This window comes from Petromyzon marinus, unplaced genomic scaffold (genome assembly GCF_048934315.1).
Source record: "Petromyzon marinus isolate PM22_M1 ecotype Great Lakes invasive population unplaced genomic scaffold, UKy_Petmar_22M1.pri1.0 PM_G_Scaffold_2, whole genome shotgun sequence".
Classification (NCBI taxonomy): domain Eukaryota; kingdom Metazoa; phylum Chordata; class Hyperoartia; order Petromyzontiformes; family Petromyzontidae; genus Petromyzon; species Petromyzon marinus.
Window position 1 is genome coordinate 2667769 of NW_027422761.1, and position 22758 is coordinate 2690526.

Consider the following 22758-nt stretch of genomic DNA (forward strand, 5'->3'; position numbering starts at 1 on the left):
AGGTTGTCTTCATAATTATGCCGGAAGATATAAATGCAATACTTTTCGAAGCACCGCACATTATTTTTGCATGTTGAATATTTACCACCACTGTAAATATGTAATTTTAATCAATGCATTGCTATAATGTTTTAATACAATCGTATTGTTATTAAGGTTCGGGTCAGGATTTTAGAGCAGGGTGTTTCAAATACATTGACCCGATTTGAAATCGCTACATCTCTGCAAACCACGAACTCTTCATAATAATCCACAATAAAGGTTTTCTGGGTTAGATGGTGTTATTTATAACTGTGTTGTAACCCTCCACCACCCGACACGGCCAATCAGCAAAAAAAAAGCGTCACGTTGAAAAAAGACAATTAGTTCACTACTTTAGCCCCACACCGGTGGTGGTTGAAGAGTGAATCCACAACATTTACAGTTTGATTAGTACTGTGACATTACGCTGGTAATTACATCCAGCGTCATCGGGCAATACCACTTGAAACGGCGGGGCATAGAGTTTAAAATGATAACCGCTAGAGAGAAGACTTCGCTTTGAGAGGCGTTTGGGACGAATTCAACTATCGTCTCGATGTTGGTGGAGGGCACATAGAGAATTTATAAAATGGTTAGTAAATCTTGATAACTCATTAAAGCGTTTGTAACTTCATTAGACCTCCTTTGCCAGTACCAAAATGTAACAATAGGGGTTTTCCCCTTTTTTCTGGCAACAAAACTGAAACCTTTTTAACAAGGATTCATGTCTACTGCATAACCACAATACCTGCAGTCAAAATGCAAACAAAAAACATACTATGATAATATATGTGGCATTGTCCTTGAAACTGATTGGTCCACACCAATGACAATGCATCATATATGATCATAGTATGTTTTTTGTTTGCATTTTGACCGCAGGTATTGTGGTTAATGCAGTAGACATGAATCCTTGTTAAAAAGGTTTCAGTTTTGTTGTCAGAAAAAAGGGGGAAGACCCCTACTGTTACGTTTGTAACTTGTTGTGTAATTGTAACGTGTTGTTGCCATCGTGAAATATACCGCTTTGAAATTGGGTCCACATTTTTTTAAACCACCCTGCATTAGCGTCTTACAAATTTACCCACGATAAGCCAATTTGGTTGACCCATCATTTGCGACGATATGCAGATCTCTTCTGGAAAGATAAATAAATTAAAGCAGATCTAACAGAGCCCAGTGAGCCTTACCCTGGTAAAATTAAACACGGCTTGAGTTTATGAAGCGCTTTGCTGCACTAATAAATCTGAATGTTTGTTTTAGTAACCACCCACCCCCACACACCGAGTTGGCTTCAAGTCTCAGCCGTAGTGGGCAGGGTCACACTAGGGACGAGGAGGGGGCGGTGCCGTAGTGGGCGGGGTCACACTAGGGACGAGGAGGGGCGGTGCCGTAGTGTGACCCCGCCCACTACGGCACCGCCCCCTCCTCGTCCCTCCCCTCCCCCTCCTCCTGCCGCTCTCATCAACTCCACTTCGCTCTCTCTCTCACAGCTCCCATAATCTCTCTCTCCTTCTCTCTCCCCTTCTCTCGCTCATCCGCTCCGTGGGCCCCTTCGCGCACACGACGACGGGACTACGCAGCGGTGACGGGGCCCGTCTGAGACCGACCGTAACCGAGGTCCCGGCCACACTGCCGTCGAGTTCTGTTCACGCTCCCGCCCGCCCCGCCCGCCCGCCTCCCGGCTTCCAGGGAGGAGTGAGAGACGGCAAGCAGCCAGCAGCAGCAGCCAGCAGCCTGTGGAGTTACAAGGTTTTGTCTGGAGACCCCGTTAAGACAAAATCCACGACTACAAACAACCACGTGACCAGCACCACCACCACCAGCACGTGATCACCAGCACGTGGTAATGGCTACCTTTTGTCGCACGCTGCTGCTGTTGTCGCTGTCTGTGTGAGCAGCAGCAGCACGTGGAGGAAGTGGGGTTGGTTGCAAGTGTGGAAGTGGAGAGAGACGGAGAAGTTTGTACTTGTTTTGTTCACGATATTAATTATAAATAGATGGTGATGCTGCTGCTTGCTTGCACAGCGTCACAAACTCTTGCGGTTCTGCGAGGTCGCATTCGTAAACAACAACAACAGTTTGTAAAGTTGTTGCGTGGTGTGAAGTAAACAAGTTTATGTCGTCCGTGATGATGGTGTGGTTGTTGTGGTTGTTGATGGTGGTGGTGGGGTGTTCTGGGCTCCCTTATTTATGTTTAATGATTGTTGTTTGTGACAATCTTTGAAGCCGTAGCAGCTATACGTTGATGATGGTGTGGTTGTTGTTGGTGGTGGGGTGTTCTGGGCTCCCTTATTTATGTTTAATGATTGTTGTTTGTGACGATCTTTGAAGCCGTAGCAGCTATACGTTGATGGTGGTGTGGTTGTTGGTGGTGGTGGGGTGTTCTGGGCTCCCTTATTTATGTTTAATGATTGTTGTTGGTGATAATCTTTGAAGCCGTAGCAGCTATACGTTGATGATGGCGTGGTTGTTGTGGTTGTTGGTGGTGGGGTGTTCTGGGCTCCCTTATTTATGTTTAATGATTGTTGTTTGTGATAATCTTTGAAGCCGTAGCAGCTATACGTTGAACAAGTCGGATTGATGAGTAACTCTGATAACTTGGCACAAGTTACATTTTGATTTTTATGCTTTCGTGACTGCAGGGATTCTTATTCTTGGTTCTTTTTGGTAAAGTCACCACGTAGAAGGGAAACTATAAAATAATAAAAATATAACACAAAATTCTCACGACGTTTCGACTGCAACACAAGCAATCATCATCAGGTGTGAAAACCACAGCAAGAATATTTTGTTGTGGTTTTCACACCTGATGATGATTGCTTGTGTTGCAGTCGATATGTCGTGAGAATTGTATTATTTTATATTTGTATTATTTTATTGTTTCCCTTCTATGTGACTTTACCGAAAGAACCAAGAATAATAATTTTATTGTTTTATATTTTTATTATTTTATTGTTTTATATTTTTATTGTTTTATTGTTTCCCTTCTACGTGGTGACTTTACCGAACGAACCAAGAATATTTTAGCACAAGTTGTGGTGGTGAACGGGGCCTTTGGCGTTTGTGGTTTACGTGGCTGTGTTATTGTTTGATTTATTGTTCTGATATACAGCACCTCTAATGTATTTTTGCCGTAATTACAGTACTCTTATTCGTAGTTTAAAAGTAACGTGTATAGATTTTACAAGTTCTAAGTTACGAGTGAACGACTGTGTCTGATTTTTCGTGGCTAACGTGGCTGTGTTAATGAGCTCCACGTGGTTAATACACGTGGCCGATTTACGACTGCGGTCATTTATAAAGGTGTATTATAAGTGCTGTGTTTTACAGTATAAAGTACCACCACCACCGTGTGTGTGTACAGACGGTGGGAGCGGTTTAATAGGACGTGTGATAATATGCCTGACACATTTCTTTGCATTTTCTACATACGTGTAAAATCTATGACACTCAAGCGCATGTTTAAATAACTTGCTGAATACAAATACGGGCATGTTACATAACGCTTGAACAATGTAGTATTGAGATGCTGTGAATCACAATGGATGACGTAATTGTTATGGCGAGTGGCTTTTTAACAATCGATTCGGCAAAACAAAACTGAAACCTTTTAACAAGGATTCATGTTACTGCATTAACCACATACTATGATAATAAAAAAAACATACTATGATAATATATGATGCATTGTCCTTGAAACTGATTGGTCCACACCAAGGGATGGCTTTCTTGGTGTGGACCAATCAGTTTCAAGGACAATGCATCATATATGATCATAGTATGTGTTTTGTTTGCATTTTGACTGCAGGTATTGTGGTTAATGCAGTAACATGAATCCTTGTTAAAAGGTTTCAGTTTTGTTGCCAGAAAAAAGGGGAAAAAACACTATTATTATATTTTGGTACTGGCAAAGGAGGTCTAATGATGGAAAACGTTGATCCATCTGAGCAGTGTCCGCTCGCTCTGGCTGACACGTGTGTACTCATTGTTGTATTGTGTCTGTGTGTGTGTGTCCGTGTGTGTGTCCGTGTGTGTGTCCGTGTGTGTGTGTCCGTGTGTGTGTGTGTATGTCTGTGTGTGTATCCGTGTGTGTGTCCGTGTGTGTCCGTGTGTGTGCAAGCAGGTTGTTGTTGTTGTTCCTCCCCCTTTGAAACTCCTGCCAAGGTGCTTACACATAGAATAACTTCAGTGTACACCGTACACAGCAGGTTGCAACATCCTTGTACAAACACACACACACTCACACACTTATATACACACTCACATACACTCATACACACTCATATACACACTCATATACACTCATATACACACTCACATACACACTGACATACACACACACATACACACTCATGTACACACTCACATACACATACACACTCACATACATACTCACATACACACACACATACACACTCACATACACACTCACATTCACACTCATACACACACATACACACTCACATACACACTCACATACACACTCACATTCACACTCATATACACACTCATATACACACACACATACACACTCACATACACACTTACATACACACTCACATTCACACTCATATACACACACACTCACATACACACTCACATACACACTCACATTCACACTCATATACACACTCATATACACACTCACATACACACTCACATACACACATATACATACACACATACACACTCACATACATACACACATACACACTCATATACACACTAATATACACACTCATATACACACATACACACTCACATACACACTCACATACACACTCACATACACACTCATATACACACTCATATACACATACACGCTCACATACACACTCACATACATACACACATACACACTCACATACACACTCATATACACACTCATATACATACACACACACTCACATACACACTCACATACATACACATACACACTCATATACACAACAACGACAAAGATCCCCCATATTACCTTAACAGACTGTATACACACATACACACTCACATACACACTCACATACACACACACTCACATACACACTCATATACATACTCACACACATACACACACTCACATACACACTCACATACACACTCACATACACACTCACATACACACTCATATACACACTCATATACACATACACGCTCACATACACACTCACATACACACTCATATACACACTCACATACACACATACACACTCACATACACACATACAACGACAACCGCCATTCGCCACTAAGTGGCGGTGACGTCACCACGACGCTTGTGCCAGGCTATGTGCACCCTGAGGCCACGTGAAGTGTCGAACGCCTGCTGGCAGGAGGTCACGGGGCAGACCCAGGTGCCACGGGTCGACTGACTGAGATGATTGGCTGATGCACCACCTGTGCCCCCTACTGTGCCAACCTGCTGTGCTTTAGCCACCCGGCGCTCCGCTCGCTGTTGTGAGCGTCGCTCCTCCGCCCTCCGTTGTTGTTGGAGGGCGACTGCCTCCAACTGCCCAGTAGCATCCTTCACGAGCCTCCTCCACAGAGGCCGATCTTGACACCGCTGGTACCAGTCATCGGCAAGTCCACTCAGCTCCACGTCCTCCTGTACCACATCACTCCATCTCTTCTCTAGCCCGTGCCGCGCCCGCCCAGCCCCCTCAATCCGGCCAAACAAAAGCTGTTTCGGCATGCGGTGGCTGGGCATGCGGGCTACATGACCCAGCCATCGCAGCCTTGCCTGCCGGAGGAGCTCACCGATGGGACCCTGCCCAGATCTTTCAAGGATTTGTGAGCTCCTCACACAATCCAGTCTGGTTAAACCCAGGATGGATCGTAGGCAGGCCAGCCTAAATGTTTCTAACCGGCGAAGATGTTACACCAGGGGGGTCCACGTCTCGCAAGCGTAGAGAAGGGAGGGAATGACCGTGGCCGAGAAGACCTGAAGCTTAGTGCGGAGCGACAGACCAGGTAGCTTCCACACAGCGTTACGCAACCGATGAAAAGATATTGCCGCTCGACTGATTCGGAGTGAGACCTCTGCTGTTAAACTGGAGCCAGTCATAAGCACACTGCCCAGGTATGGGAAACTCTCCACTCTCTCCACAACTGCCCCATCACCGATTGGGAGTTGTGGGGGTGGAGTGTCCGATGGTACAAAATACCCAGGCAGGTGCTTAGTTTTGGTGGGGCTGATGGTAAGGCCCCACCTCTTAGTGGCACGCTCCAGTCTCAGCAGCAGCGTCTCCAACTCCTCCTCTGACTGAGCAGCTATTACCAAATCATCAGCATACATAACGTGGTTGAGCAATAGGGAGCCATCCCTTGACCGCACCCGGGCATCGATTAGCCTCCCATTATATCTGTACCATATGGAGATTCCCCCGGTACAGCTATTGAAGGCTTCACGAACTACGTGGTCAAAATAGATGTTAAATAATGTGGGAGCCAGAGGACATCCCTGTCGCACCCCAAGATGTACAGGGAATGGCTCTGACTCCCGGCCACGTAGTTTTACCCGGGCCCGCTCACCATCATGAAGGTCCTTAATGATCGTGAGCAGAGGGTCAGGTACTCCAAAAGCACGAAGAACGACCCAGAGCCCAGGCCTACTGATGGTATCATAGGCCTTGACCAGGTCAATAAAGCAGAGATGTAGGTCTTGTTGGAATTCCCTACACCTCTGCTGTAGCAGACAGACAGAAAATATGGCATCTGTGCAGGACCGCCCTTTCCTGAAACCGCATTGGGGCTCCGCAAGCCTCTCCTCAGCGTGCCTGGCAAGGCGATGCTGAATAATCCTTGCCAGGACCTTTCCCGGCACACTGAGGAGTGAGATGCCCCTGTAGTTGTTACAGTCTGTGCGGTCCCCCTTCTTCTTAAAAAGGGGGACCACCAGGGCATCCTTCCAATCCTGCGGAACCCGTCCAGTGGTCCAGACTGTTGTTATGATGTCATATAGGGCAGTCTGTGCACAAACGCCACCCTCCCTCAGCATTTCGCTTGGGAGATCATCTCTGCCCGCTGCCTTTCCTGGTCTCAGACTCTGGATCGCCTTCAATACTTCCTCAGCAGATGGCACCTCAGCCAGCCACTCACAGGGGGTGACTTCATCCAATATTTGAGGCACCGCAGCCTCAGCAGGGTCATCCTCACTTTGTGCCACGATGTTTTCCTGGCTGAGGGATTTTCCCTCCCCCAGGACCTCACAGAAATTCTCAGCAAATCTGCGAACCTGTTCCTGGGGGTCGGAAATTGGATCACCGTTTTTTCCCCTAATGATGGTAATAGGTGTGGCGCTGCAGGTTACTTTTTTGATGGAGTTAAATAGAGATTTGTGATCACGGGCCACTGAGGCAGACTCCATCTCCTCAGCAACCCGCGACCACCACCCATCCTTGCAGCGCCTCACGGCTCTCCGAACCTCCGAGCGAAGGCTGCGGTAAGCCTCCTCATTCTCTGACGTGGGATTCTGTAGCCGATGACAGTGGGCCTGTCGCTTTTTCTCAACCATCCTGAACAACTCCTCTGTCATCCAGGGTGTCTGGGGAGGTCTGGACCACGTACCCAGAGCAGCCATTGCAGCTGCATGAGTCACAGTCCTAAACCTCGCCCATTTACCCTCGACATCAGGAGGAGTCGGGGACGATGCCAATCCCAGCCGCAAGCGATGATGAAATTCTCGCTTGCAACTTTCATCAGATAACTGAGACCAGGCCACTTTAGGTTGGAATGGGGTCCTGGGTGTACACCCACCACCGGAGTGGAAGAATGGCAGGCGCATCTTACAGATGACTAGTCGATGGTCAGAGGGCAGATCAGCTCCACGGTAGGTCCTGGTGTCAAGAACATGGGCTCGCATTCGCTGGTCCGTCACTATGTAGTCCAGCAGATGTTCTTGCTTGGACCCGGCATGCATCCATGATGTTGTGTGGATGCGCCGATGCCGGAACAGCGTGTTGGTAATTACAAGCCCATGGGCTGCACAAAAATCTAGCAGCCTCCTACCGTTGTTATTGAGCTGATCTGGCCCATGCCCTCCAATCACTCCAGACCAGGTGCCAGTATCATGACCAACTCGGGCATTGAAGTCACCCAACATGATGACTCTATCCCGAGGGGCCACTTTAGCCAGCACCTGTGACAGGAGGTCATAGAAGGCATCTGACTCATCGGCTTTGCCTGCATCCCTCCACGGATGTTCATCTTCGTTGGGGGCATAAGTAACCACGACCACCATTCCTCGCCTCCAGTTGATGGGAAGGCGAGCGCAAAGTAGCCTGGGGCTTACAGCTTCCCACACCTCACCGCCACGCTCCCACGCCCCCTTCATTCTTTTGTTCAAAAGAAGACCCACACCCTGTTGTTTGGCAGTCTGCTGCCCCGAGTAGAGGACTGTCCACCCCTCATGGTGGCAGGAGCCAGAGCCGGTCCACCGGACCTCCTGAATGCCGCATAGATCCAGGCGGTACCGGTCCAGCTCCCGACAGAGGAGTGGCAGCCTCTCCTCTGCAGTGAGCGTTCGAACATTCCACGTGGCCACCCGTAGTGGCTTTTCGTTGTTTCTGGAGTAGCCCCGAGGGTAGGTATTCAATCTCCTGGCTCCGCCAATTGGGGTTTGGCCAGGAGACGTCATAGACGCCTGGCCCCCCGGGGCCTCCGGCACAAGCTTAGTTGTTACATATTTCAGTTTAATTCGTGGTTTCGTGGTAATTAATTGAAGGTGGAGGGGTTACCAGCCCCTCGCACCCGTCCAGAGCCCCCGTTTAGCCCCTGTGGTGGACACATATGCCATGAGGGGAGGAGCCAATCAAAATTGGATCTCCCCCCACAGCGCTGTCCACGACAGAGTTGCCCGTCCGGCACCGCGAGGAGGTAGGGGGTTGTTTTGCCGGACACACACATACATACACACACATACACACACTCACACTCTTACTGCATTACGCCAAGAATGCAGTAAGTGGTCAGATCGTAAACATTCGGGATAATTATTCACCCAAACAAAAATTATATCGTACGTACTGATCACACCCCTAAACTCACTTAAGTCATGTACTAAGGTGTGTCTTGATAATGTTAACTGGTTACTTGACGGAGTGACCACACCCCCCCCCCCCCCACCATACTGATAGATGATTTAAAAAAAAATGAACGGATCAATGAATGACTCATCACGTGCTAATCACTCATCAACATCCTGTTGTCAAGAGTGATTTAATATCACTTCTCTGTGTAGTAATTTCATGGCGGTACAGGGCTTGCACAGTCAGTGCAAGATGTATTCAAAGAGCACTGCCCAATTTTAAGTGAACGTGAAATTGCATGCAACAAAGTAGCAAACGTGTTACGTTGAACTGGCAATTGCATTTACGTAGATATTGCGTTTTACATAAGCATCACATGGAGCTACTGTGTTTGTAATATAATGGTTCCATCTGCTTCGTTTTTATGAAATGTTTTATTTATTTAAAGCATCATGATCATCCATTACTGCTGCTAACCACTAAATGAATACATTAATTTCCTTTCAATTTGTGAATATAGGTGCACGTGGCCATGCGAGATCTGAAAGTGATGTGTGTAAGGGCGGTCACACGCCTATCACTTGATTAATTGCAGTTTTAAGTCAGGGTTGAATGTTGACGCATTGATCCCCATTGCCTTGTGATCTCTTAAGTGGCCGATCATTCGTTGTTCCTAACAAAACGCCAGTCCACCGACGTTGGAGAATGAGTGGCTTCGCCTTGACCTAACGAATGTACCTGCATCAACGCTGACTGCACACCCAACCCCCCTTGTTGATGTAACAATATAAATCCTTAAAACGGCCTAGCAGCGCAACGTCCCACTGCTCTTTATTTTGTTGTCGTTCCGCAGCAGCCCGGAAGATGAAGCCCCGTGCGCCGGTACCACCGCTGATGCGGTCCCAGTCCCAGACTGGGACCCCCAGCTTAGACCCACCGGACGGTGGCGACGGCCCCCCAGTGGACAATGTGGAGCTCAACGTCATCCTGCCGGGCGGGGTGCACCACGTGGCCCGAGTCGACGGGAGGTGCCTGTCGTGCACTTGGATTATTTACACAAAGATAAACAGACAAAGATCCCCCGTGTAGCCTGTAACAGAGTTGTAGGGGCAAGTGCTGTTAGCGAGCACACACAAAGACAAAGATCCCCCACCGTGTAGCCTGTAACAGACTGTAGGGGCAAGTGCTGTTAGCGAGCACACACAAAGACAAAGATCCCCCGTGTAGCCTGTGACAGGCTTTAGGGGCAAGTGCTGTTAGCGAGCAGCACACAAAGACAAAGATCCCCCGTGTAGCCTGTAACAGACTGTAGGGGCAAGTGCTGTTAGCGAGCAGCACACAAAGACAAAGATCCCCCGTGTAGCCTTAACAGACTGTTGGGCAAGTGCTGTTAGTGAGCACTTATGAAGGCCGGAACGGTACACGAGGGGGTGGGTGGCCAGCACCACGCCCGACCGCCTTTGTCTCCCCAGTGGCAATGTTTTTATCCACCGCACCAGGTACTCATTTGAGGCTGAGTCGACCTAGGGGAGGCCCGGGACCCGTTCAGATAATTGTCACCGGTGTTGGCCGTGAGCGGGAATCAAACCCGGGTCGCCAGGTTCATAGCGCAGCGTAGCGCTAACCGCTACACACACACGCACACTCATTCCATTCCTGCGGGGATCAAGCGATGGATGGGTAAGCATTTTATGGCCGCCCAAGTTTGGCACAGGCGTAATGGGTTCCGTAGACACACCTTCGTATAGACAACTCCTTTATTACAACACAGCGCTCCCCGACAGTCCTGATGGGCTGCTACAGCCCTAGGGACACGGCCTACTCCCGGCGTGCCGTGACGCTGGCAACGCTCTCGGCTCCTCCGCTGTGATCACCCTAAGGGGGGGCTGACCCCTGACCCCGACCCAGGGTCTACACTCTGGCTTCCTCTGACCTCGCCCTTATAAGGGCGTAGGGCCGGGGAGTCCCAGAGTCCCACCACTGGCCCCAGAGTCCTACCACAGGCCCAGAGTCCCACCAGCGGCCCCAGAGTCCCACCACTGACCTCAGAGTCCCACCACTGGCCCAGAGTCCCACCACTGGCCCCAGAGTCCAACCACTGGCCCCAGAGTCCCACCAGCGGCCCCAGAGTCCCACCACTGGCCCAGAGTCCCACCACTGGCCTCAGAGTCCACCACTGGCCCAGAGTCCCACCACTAGCCCCAGAGTCCCACCACCGGCCCAGAGTCCCACCACTGGCCCAGAGTCCCACCACTGGCCCCAGAGTCCCACCACTGGCCCAGAGTCCCACTACCAGTGCCCCAGAGTCCCACCACCACCGGCCCAGAGTCCCACCACTGGCCCAGAGTCCCACCACCACTGGCCCAGAGTCCCACCACCGGCCCCAGAGTCCCACCACCGGCCCAAAGTCCCACCACTGGCCCAGAGTCCCACCACCGGCCCAAAGTCCCACCACCGGCCCCAGAGTCCCACCACCGGCCCAGAGTCCCACCACTGGCCCAGAGTCCCACCACTGGCCCAGAGTCCCACCACTGGCCCAGAGTCCCACCACTGGCCCCAGAGTCCCACCACCGGCCCAGAGTCCCACCACTGGCCCCAGAGTCCCACCAGCGGCCCAGAGTCCCACCACCGGCCCAGAGTCCCACCACCGGCCCAGAGTCCACCACCGGCCCAGAGTCCCACCACCGGCCCAGAGTCTCACCACCGGCCCGCACGGCGTCCCCGGGGCCCTTGCAAGGGGCCCCAGGGTCCTGTCTGGCTGCTACCGGTCTTCGGCTTCGGTCTTCAACTGGTCCCAGATCGGCTGGGGGAGGTCCCCTTTGATGCCCCTTGCCCAGTGAGGGGCTCAGCTGTCTGGGATCCTAGAAGCCCCGTAGCCCTTCACCCCGACGGTACGAGGTACCGTAGTACCATCTGTGGTGTTACACTACGTGGTACCGTAGTACCATCTGTGGTGTTACACTACGTGGTACCGTAGTACCATCTGTGGTGTTACACTGCGTGGGACCGTAGTACCATCTGTGGTGTTACACTACTTGGTACCGTAGTACCATCTGTGGTGTTACACTACGTGGTACCGTAGTACTATCTGTGGTGTTACACTACGAGGTACCATCTGTGGTGTTACACTACGTAGTACCATCTGTGATGTTACACTACGAGGTACCCTAGTACCATCTGTGGTGTTACACTATGTGGTACCGTAGTACCATCTGTGGTGTTACACTACGAGGTACCGTAGTACCATCTGTGGTGTTACACTACGAGGTACCATCTGTGGTGTTACACTACGTGGTACCGTATTACCATCTGTGGTGTTACACCACGTAGTACCATCTGTGGTGTTACACTACGTAGTACCATCTGTGGTGTTACACTACGTAGTACCATCTGTGGTATTACACTACGTAGTACCATCTGTGGTGTTACACTAGTAGTACTATCTGTGGTGTTACACTAGTAGTACTATCTGTGGTGTTACACTAGTAGTACTATCTGTGGTGTTACACTAGTAGTACTATCTGTGGTGTTACACTACGTAGTACCATCTGTGGTGTTACACTAGTAGTACCACCTGTGGTGTTACACTACGTAGTACCATCTGTGGTGTTACACTACGTAGTACCATCTGTGGTGTTACACAAGTAGTACTATCTGTGGTGTTACACTAGTAGTACCATCTGTGGTGTTACACTACGTAGTACCATCTGTGGTGTTACACTACGTAGTACCATCTGTGGTGTTACACAAGTAGTACCATCTGTGGTGTTACACTACGTAGTACCATCTGTGGTGTTACACTACGTAGTACCATATGTGGTGTTACACTACGTAGTACCATCTGTGGTGTTACACTACGTGGTACCGTAGTACCATCTGTGGTGCTACACAAGCATTGAAATGTCAATTTGGAAAGGCGTGAGAGTGGAGTTTAATGAGAGTAGTGAGTGGAGTTTAATGAGAGTGGTGAGTGGAGTTTAATGAGAGTGGTGAGTGGAGTTTAATAAGAGTGGTGAGTGGAGTTTAATAAGAGTGGTGAGTGGAGTTTAATGAGAGTGGTGTGTGGAGTTTAATGAGAGTGGTGAGTGGAGTTTAATAAGAGTGGTGAGTGGAGTTTAATAAGAGTGGTGAGTGGAGTTTAATAAGAGTGGTGAGTGGAGTTTAATAAGAGTGGTGAGTGTAGTTTAATAAGAGTGGTGAGTGGAGTTTAATAAGAGTGGTGAGTGGAGTTTAATGAGAGTGGTGAGTGGAGTTTAATGAGAGTGGTGAGTGGAGTTTAATAAGAGTGGTGAGTGGAGTTTAATAAGAGTGGTGAGTGGAGTTTAATAAGAGTGGTGAGTGGAGTTTAATAAGAGTGGTGAGTGGAGTTTAATAAGAGTGGTGAGTGGAGTTTAATAAGAGTGGTGAGTGGAGTTTAATAAGAGTGGTGAGTGGAGTTTAATGAGAGTGGTGTGTGGAGTTTAATGAGAGTGGTGAGTGGAGTTTAATAAGAGTGGTGAGTGGAGTTTAATAAGAGTGGTGAGTGGAGTTTAATAAGAGTGGTGAGTGGAGTTTAATAAGAGTGGTGAGTGTAGTTTAATAAGAGTGGTGAGTGGAGTTTAATAAGAGTGGTGAGTGGAGTTTAATGAGAGTGGTGAGTGGAGTTTAATGAGAGTGGTGAGTGGAGTTTAATAAGAGTGGTGAGTGGAGTTTAATAAGAGTGGTGAGTGGAGTTTAATAAGAGTGGTGAGTGGAGTTTAATAAGAGTGGTGAGTGGAGTTTAATAAGAGTGGTGAGTGGAGTTTAATAAGAGTGGTGAGTGGAGTTTAATAAGAGTGGTGAGTGGAGTTTAATGAGAGTGGTGTGTAGAGTTTAATGAGAGTGGTGAGTGGAGTTTAATAAGAGTGGTGAGTGTAGTTTAATAAGAGTGGTGAGTGGAGTTTAATAAGAGTGGTGAGTGGAGCTTAATAAGAGTGGTGAGTGGAGTTTAATAAGAGTGGTGAGTGGAGTTTAATAAGAGTGGTGAGTGGAGTTTAATGAGAGTGGTTTTAAATGCATTAAAATAAATGTGTTATTTTCACGAAGCATAAATCTTCATGGCCGCGAGGTCAAATTGCCCTCTTTGCAAGCAATTTTATAATGAGCTATTTCCAGTTGTCTGTAATGTGGTCATCTTTTGGGTGATTGCATCTGCCGGTGTGTTATTTTTTTTGGGATTTGTTAAATGCGCAAATAATCGCTATGGATATAATAAACACGCCATTTTATTTCTTGGAAAACATTTACGGTCATTTTGAATACAACATTAAAAGTATATTTTGTATCCATGCAACACGTTTTAACTTGTTAAGCCGTGTTTGAAATCCATGAGTGTGAACAAGACGTATGATTGATCCCCCTCCTTGTAATACGTTAGGATGGTGAGTGTTTTGAAGATGCATTGTGTACAATTTTTTACTTACATTCCATACTCATTGCTACGGCCCCGTAAACAGTAATTTAAATTACACTCCACACATCGAATGTAAACATGACACAAACGCATCCGCGAGCGTTCATAGCCATGCTGTAAGAATATCACGCTGCATCTTTTGAACAATTTTCTGGTTTCTAAATTACGAGTCGGGCCTCAGTCGGGAACAACAAATGTCCTTACGCACGACTCACACTTTGACGTTGACTTGGAGCTGCTGCTGCTGCCCACGTGTTGCTGTGTGAGCAGCAGGACGGTGACGGACCTCCTGGTTGAACTCTGCGGTCCCTACCGGTTGAGCCCTGACGGCCACACCCTGGAGCTGCTATCGAGGGACGATGCATCGCCTCTACAGTACGGGCCCAGCACACCGCTGGGGGCCCTCGGTGCTGGGACGGCCCTCCTCAAACCTCGGCCCGCCGGCGATGACCGACTGGAGAAGCCGATGCAGCCCGTTGTCCCGGAGGTAAAGCGTTGATTCGCTGACGCGGCCTCGTCGTAGGTAAGACTTTGACAGTCGAAACACGCTGGAACCTGCGTAGAGATCTTGGAGTGACGGCCTTCCTCCTAAAAAGCCTCGGCCCGCCACTGATGACCGACTCAGGAAGCCGATGCAGCCCGTTGTCCCGGAGGTAAAGCGTTGATTCGCTGACGCGGCCTCGTCGTAGACAAGACTTTGTACAGTCGAAACACGCTGAAACCTGCGTAGAGATCTCGGAGTGACAAAGCTGATTAGAAAAATGGACGTGTAAGCAAAGTGGCCCGGTTCATGCGTACATGCAAATAACTATTATTAGATGAATTATAAGAGTTTGAAACTACACTTTGAGCTAGGTGTGGCTATGGGTGTGTGTTAACACAGCATGTGTGTACATTGTCAGTACACAATTTTAGTTAAATTCTCCTTAAGTACATTTTAGACGTCATTGCCTCAATTGGTTAGCTTCTGCATTAGGCGTCTTTCACACATTTCCTCGGCCGTGTCGTGCTTGTTGACACTTTGTAGAAAGTCTCACGTGTTGTTACAGGTAAAAGGATTTTGTACAGTTTTGTATTAGGGTCCATCTGTGGATTACCATGTTATATACATGGCTCTCCGATTTGACCTTTGTGATAATGTGCCGGATTCATTTCTGAACCTTGCACGCATGCTGCCGACTACACCGTCACGCGATGAGTTATCATCGGGAAACCTTGACCCCTTCGGGTCAAATCTACTTATGAATGGAAATATTTGTGAGACTGGATTTGGTTGGATTTTGGTATCTTGACTAATGAAACATGATGAAATGCCATTATCACATCATGCCTCACTGGATGCACCGGTTGGTGTTACCCGCCAGTTTACAACTTGCAATTTATCAATCTTTGAAATAGCGTGATCAACCGGACTACGCGTTGATTGTGTTTTGACCGACCGACTGTGTTGCTTTATATGGTTTCCAAATGTTGCTAAACCCTGTTTGTCTGGTATGCTTCTCTCTCTGTGTCCCCTGTTGTATCTGTGTTAGTTCCCCCCTACTTGGGTATCTGTGTATACATCTGAGGTTGTGTCTCCCCTCTCTCTCGTAAACTTAGCTCTTCTGTACCTGATGATGGCTGCTTGTGTTGCAACCGAAACGTCGTACGCTATTATGTTATTTTATTATTTATTATTTATACGTGACTTTACTGATAAAAAAACAAAGAGTAACTACATTTTGCTTTGGCTCAGTTCGCCTGCAGATCATGTTTTTACCAGGCTATACTTAGCATTCATCCAGTAGAAAATTTATACTGAATGATGATGCGGATGATGATGATAATACTTATCCATGGGTGGAATATGCTATGCAAACATTCTTATTTTAAAAATGTTTTACTTTTAAGCATCTTGTATAAACATTGCAACCTAATTAATTTTAAAGGAAAATATTTCCCTCTCGTCACTTCACCGGCTGTGATTATATTTATCACTTGCATTCAGTGAAAAGGATGGATTGCTTTTAGATCAAAGTATTTACGCGCCATACTTGGCTTTATTGAGAAGATAGAGTTGGACCGTTCCGTTCTTCTGTGCAAAGTTGAAGTCTGCTTCGAAAAGCGTACGATGCTTTTTGTTGTTAAATCTTTTAAATTTGACTGCCTCGTTACTTGGTAGTAATGAGGAAGTCAAATTTCCTCTTGGAAATATGTGAATGGTTGGAGTAAGATTTCAATTGGTAAAAGGAGACCGGCAGTCTTATGAATAATACGAAGGGCTAAGATGCAGCCACTTTGTGTGACTATTTGAGTAGGACTGTGGTGGTCAGGCAGAGTTGGAGTTGGTCAGTTTAACACGTAGCAGGCTTTCGCGACCAATATCCATCATAGAGGTTTTTGGGTTAGACCGCGTATAAATATATAAATGTTGTGTCGTGAAAACCCGCCACCACCCGACACAGCCAACTAGTAAGGGCTGTCGCGTAAACAGAACGTGGACGATTCGTCACTAGTACAGCACTCGTGTGTAGTGTATAGTGTAGTGTATAGTAGTGTATAGTGTAGTGTATAGTAGTGTATAGTGTAGTGTATAGCAGTGTATAGTGTAGTGTATAGTGTAGTGTAGTGTGTAGTGTATAGTGTAGTGTATAGTAGTGTATAGTGTAGTGTCTAGTAGTGTATAGTGTAGTGTATAGTAGTGTAGTGTATAGTGTAGTGTATAGTGTAGTGTACTAGTACAGCACACCGGTGTGTTGGGGAGCCAAGCCACAACATTTACAATCTGAGTACGACGTTTTGCCAGTAATTACAACCAGCTTCATCAGGCGACATCCAGATTTGTGGAGAAGTCTTCCTGTCTCGTTCCTTACATAGAGGCATAGATGCGTTTACTTTTGATTTATAGCCAGGTCAGCCTATACTGTCATAGTTTTATGCAACTGTTTCCATATTTCCTACTTTATTGACACCAACACAAGTACAATTAAATTACAATAATGAAATGCTCTTAAACAGAGATATGGATAGATATTGGTAATTAGAGACATGTGTTTTCCATGATATCCAAATCTATTACGTATTTCCAATTCTACTCTGCATTGTTTAGTCTGAAATGTAATTTAAGCATGCTTAGCAACTGCAGGTGCTTTAATCCTGGGGATCAGTGAACAAGGCCTTGATCTTCTCTCCTGTGGTGGCTTTGCATTGTACACCAGGATCAGGGGCTAGTTTAGAATGTTTAGCGAGTATGTAAATGTTGTGAAAGCCCAATTGTACCAGAGGCCATGGTACATTAGTTGATATTCTACCAAATGACAAAACGTCTTAGATTTTATCTTGTGATGGTTGTTTATTGTATACTAGACACAGAGGCATATAGCTGGATACAGACCGATAACCTTTGGTGCATTTATTTTCATCTTACAAGTTTAACACGTAGGCTTTCGCGACCAATATCATTCATAATAAAGGCTTTTGGGTTGGATCGCGTTATTTATAAACGTGTCGTAACCCTTATTGTTAAATTAAATATATTGCAACTACAATTCCTTATAGGGGAAACTACTAGTAATTAATAACAATTGAATAATTACCAATCTATTATATAATTACAATACCCTCCCCCTATCCACCTCTAATCGCTGCGCCTGATATGAGTTAAATGATGACGTCACCCTACTGCTGCTCTATTTAAGACCGGGAGCAAGCGGAGAGGGCTTCACCATTCTGGCGAATTGCCCGATGATGCTGGATCTAATCACCAGCGAAACGTCGTATTCACAATGTTGTAAATTATGTTGTGGATTCACTCTTCTACGCGCAAATGGGCTAAAGTAGTGAACTAATTGTCTTTTACTCTTTGGTTCTATTCGGTAAAGTCACCACGTAGGTAAAAAAATAAAACAATAAAATTCTCACGACGTTTCGGCCACAACACAAGCGGCCTTCATCAGGTGAAGGGACCAGCCTGTCTCGAGGACAGCGCTGGAGTGAAACACAGCCACGCTCAGACTACGACCTTTAAGTTTGGCTGTGTTTCACTCCAGCGCTGTCCTCTAGACAGGCTGGTCCCTTCACCTGATGAAGGCTGCTTGTGTTGTGGCCGAAACGTCGTGATTTTTCTTGTTTTATTTTTTTACCTACTACGTGACTTTACCGAATAGAACCAAAGAGTATGGATCCTTGCAGTCACGAAAGCTTCAAATCTAGAATATTTTGTCTTTTGTGAACGTGACACATGTTTACTGCTTTGGCCATGTTGGGTGGTGGAGGGTTTTACGACACATTTATAAATAACGCGATCTCACCCAAAAACCTTTATCGTGAATCATACAAGTTACACGATGAATTTGCTTAGTTAGAGGCTCTCCCCAGGGGTACAAATGCATGCATCCTGTCATCCAGGATATATGGAATATTACACAGCATCATTTGTTAAGCAGGTTATATACTGGTGATGTGATCCAGAAATTCGAAACCAGCTTACTTTCTGAAATCATGCTTTGTCTGCACTGCTGGAAAATATTGGTCTGGAAGGTCCATAGGCAGAATGGATGAAACATCATTACAAAAAGGTTTTTGTTGGGACTGAGCATGAGCCCAGTACAGAGTCACAGTACAAGGGGGGGAACAGAAAGACAAAACATAATTTTACAGTCTGTGTATTATGTATTCATTACCCATGATCCTCCACCACAAACTTGAGTTTGTGTATAGTTTTTCTGTTTTCTGCTGCTAAATCCACCATAGCTTTAATGGTGCTGCTGTTCTCAACAGCTGGAAACAGCATTTGTTTAAAAGGGCAATCCACAAGGTCGAAACTGGTGCAGAGTTTTCCTGCAAAGGCAGAGGCCCCATTGGCTGAGAGACAAATACAATAACATTGCTATTTGTGTGAAGAGGTGGGCTTCCTGTCCCATTGAACCTCCACTACAGCACATCGTGAGGTTTTATACTGTAATTCAGACCAAGTGTAACCCAGTTTTAGTCCCCCTTAATCCACAGCCTAGCCCAGTATTTCATTTTTAAATTGAGAAATTTGATGAACGTTGACAGCTGGATCCTAAGAGGGTAAACGAAGAGGGGATTTGTTAACGACAGCGTTCAATTCGTCGATCCTCTACTTAAATCTCTTAATTCTAGATTTGAAGCTTTCGTGACTGCAAGGATCCATACTCTTTGGTTCTATTGGGTAAAGTCACGTAGGTAAAAAATAAAATAACAAAAATCACGACGTTTCGGCCACAACACAAGCGGCCTTCATCAGGTGAAGGGACCGTGCTGTCATGAGGACAGCGTTGGAGTGAAAACAGCCAAGCTCAGGTCATGGCCCATGCACCTCCTACGTACATCGTGCTCATGTTTATACTAATTCCTTTGTCAAAGCGTTTTGCTTCCTCCCACACAGCTTAAAGGACGCGACCTGGGCTTGGCTGTTTTCACTCCAACGCTGTCCTCGTGACAGCACGGTCCCTTCATCTGATGAAGGCCACTTGTGTTGTTGTGGCTGAAACGTCGTGATTTTTTTTACCTACGTGACTTTACCGAATAGAAGCAAAGAGTATTACATCACTTAATTTGTTTTTCAGCAAACGGTGCGGCTGACGGTGAACTACTCGCGAGCACGTAAGAAGACCGTAGTTCTGGCGAGCCCGCGCGTGGCCCTGCAAGCGCTGCTGCCCGACATCTGCAACAAGTGCGAGCTTGACGTCCACCACACGGCGCTGTTCGGGGACGCCAGCGAGACGGAGCTGCTCGATACGTCGTGCTCGCTGTCCGAGCTCGGCATCAAGGAGGTGTACGCCGTCGACAGGAGCAGAGGTTTTGTTTTAACGTTACTTTTGAGCTGATGGAAAAGAACAAAAAATTCGTTTCGATTTGAAGCTTTCGTGACTGCAAGGATTCATCCTTCTTTGGTTCTTTTGGTAAAGTCACCGCCACGTAGAATGAGAATAAAATAATAAATTAATAAAATTAAATAACACAATAAAATTCTCACGACGTTTCGGCCACAACACAAGCGGCCTTCATCAGGTGAAGGGACGAGACTGTCTGGAGGACAGCGCTGGAGCCGCTTGTGTTGTGGCCGAAACGTCGTGAGAATTTTATTTTGTTATTTTATTTGATCAATTTATTATTTTATTCTCATTCTACGTGGTGGTGACTTTACCGAAAGAACCAAAGAATAAAAAATTCGTTTTATCATGGCGGTCCTTTATAAGGCTGGCTTAAAGCCTACCTTCCCTGCAGTTTCTTTTAGACTTGTCAATAGAACCTCCTGGTTATTGACTAGAATTCATCTTCTTTGGTTCTTTCGGTAAAGTCACCACGTAGAATGAGAATAAAATAATAAATTAATAAAATAAAATAACACAATAAAGGTCAGACGACAGGTCTGTTCCTTTCACCTGAAGAGGGCCACTTGTGTTGTGGCCGAAACGTCGTAAGAATTTTATTGTGTTTTATTAATTGATTATTTTATTCTCATTCTACGTGGTGACTTTACCGAAAGAACCAAAGAAGATGCATCCTTGCAGTCACGAAAGCTTTAAATCGAAATTTGACCTAGAATTGTTTATTTTATCGGTATGACTTTTAAGATAACAATTTGTTTTAGACGTCTGTATATATGTGTGTATGTGTTCATGTGCGACTATATTTTGTACATTACAGGCCTATATATAACGCGTAAAATGTTTCTTATATCATCATGCAATACATTTTTTTTTACATTTCATTTTGATGCCTTCCACACTACCCTGATATACCTGGAAATAATTCTGTTCTCATTTCAATCGTTCTGATGTACAGTCTATTGTCTAAATTTTGATTTAAAGCTTTCGTGACTGCAGTAATTCATATTCTTAGCTCTTTCGGTAAAGTCACGTTGAAGGGAAACAATAAAATATATTTTAAACAAAATATATTTTATTATCTTATTGTTTCCCTTCAACGTGACTTTACCGAAAGAGCTAAGAATAGTCTATGGTCTGTTTATGGTTTTTTTCTGAGATTCCAAATGCAATGACACTTGTCTTCCTTTCACGTACTTTTATCATTATTACAGTTCATTTGGAATCGCGGACCCCCATGTGGTGATGGTTCAAACCGTGTGCACCTTCTGAAGTTTTAATTTTTTGATATTCTACTCATTTTTTCACCTCTAAAGTTTTCAGACATCGGTATATCTTTTGGGTTTCAAGGTATTTTACTTGTCAGCGTCCTGGAAATATGCCCTGGTCATCTGACTTTCAGTTTTGATACCCCCCCCCCCTCCACTATAATAAATAGCCTTGCTATCCACGTAGAGGTCTCTTACAAGTATATTCTAGTTGCTGTGCCTACTTTTGTGACAGTGTTCATAACTGCTAGCATTTTTAAAGTAAATAGTGCACGTGGCACCTGCTCAAATATCTCTAGTTAGATGCTGATGTGAGCATTGCTTGAAATCAGTCCGCCCGGCAAACTCTCTCAGTCTGCTCACTCTCGGTCTAGTCGCCTCTGGTTCTTTCGGTAAAGTCACCACCATGTAGAATGAGAATAATAAGATAATAAAATAACACGATAAAATTCTCACGACGTTTCGGCCACAACGCAAGAGGCCGTCTTCAGGTGCTTAAGGTTGTGTGAAATCCCTCCCCGTAGAGGTTAAATTTCGATTTAAAGCTTTCGTGACTGCAAGGATTCATCTTCTTTGGTTCCTTCGGTAAAGTCACCACCACCACGTAGAATGGCCGAAACGTCGTGAGAATTTTATTGATGGTGACTTTACCGAAAGAACCAAAGAAGATGAATCCTTGCAGTCACGAAGGCTTCAAATCGAAATTTAGTCGCCTCTGCCTCGTGCTAATTTGTGTCAGTAGGCAAAGCGCATGAATTGGCTTCGAACCTAAAGCCGCCGTGATTGGATTTCTCTGTCGTTCCTTTGGCTACCCATGCATAGCAAAGGAGGTCTCATAATGTAAATGCTCACCCCGAGCCCTCGATACTCTGATGGTGCGCTGTTTTTGAGTTGCACGCCTTTTGGCGTCTTCTGGTCCAACACCAATGGAGACTAGTCTCTAAGAAAAGCCGTCTCGCGTGTGGACCAATCAAATTCAAGGACAGTGCCAATATTATTATCAGAGTTGTCTTTTTGTTTGCATTTTGACTGCTTGTGTTGTGGTTATTGCAAACACGATGCCTTGAATAAAGGTGTCAGTTTTTGTGCCAGTTAAAAAGGTAAAACCTATTACTATATCTTGTTACTGGCAAAGGAGGTCTCATAATATAAATGCTCACCCCGAGCCCTCAATACTC

General features: G+C 46.0%; 1 protein-coding gene across 2 annotated transcripts; it reads left to right on the top strand.

Moving 5' to 3' along the window:
* Window positions 1–1478: 1478 nt before the first annotated feature.
* LOC142912327 (protein cordon-bleu-like) lies at window positions 1479–20926 on the top strand. 2 transcript variants are annotated; one of them, XM_076060490.1, is made up of 5 exons: window positions 1479–1867; window positions 4148–4188; window positions 9901–10075; window positions 14749–14965; window positions 20049–20926. In XM_076060490.1, the coding sequence occupies exons 3-5, from the start codon at window positions 9912–9914 to the stop codon at window positions 20307–20309; spliced, it is 642 nt and encodes a 213-aa protein (XP_075916605.1). In that variant the 5' UTR covers window positions 1479–1867; window positions 4148–4188; window positions 9901–9911; the 3' UTR covers window positions 20310–20926. The 2 variants fall into 2 exon arrangements, with proteins under 2 accessions (XP_075916605.1, XP_075916606.1); XM_076060491.1 differs by lacking the exon at window positions 4148–4188.
* Window positions 20927–22758: the final 1832 nt, after the last annotated feature.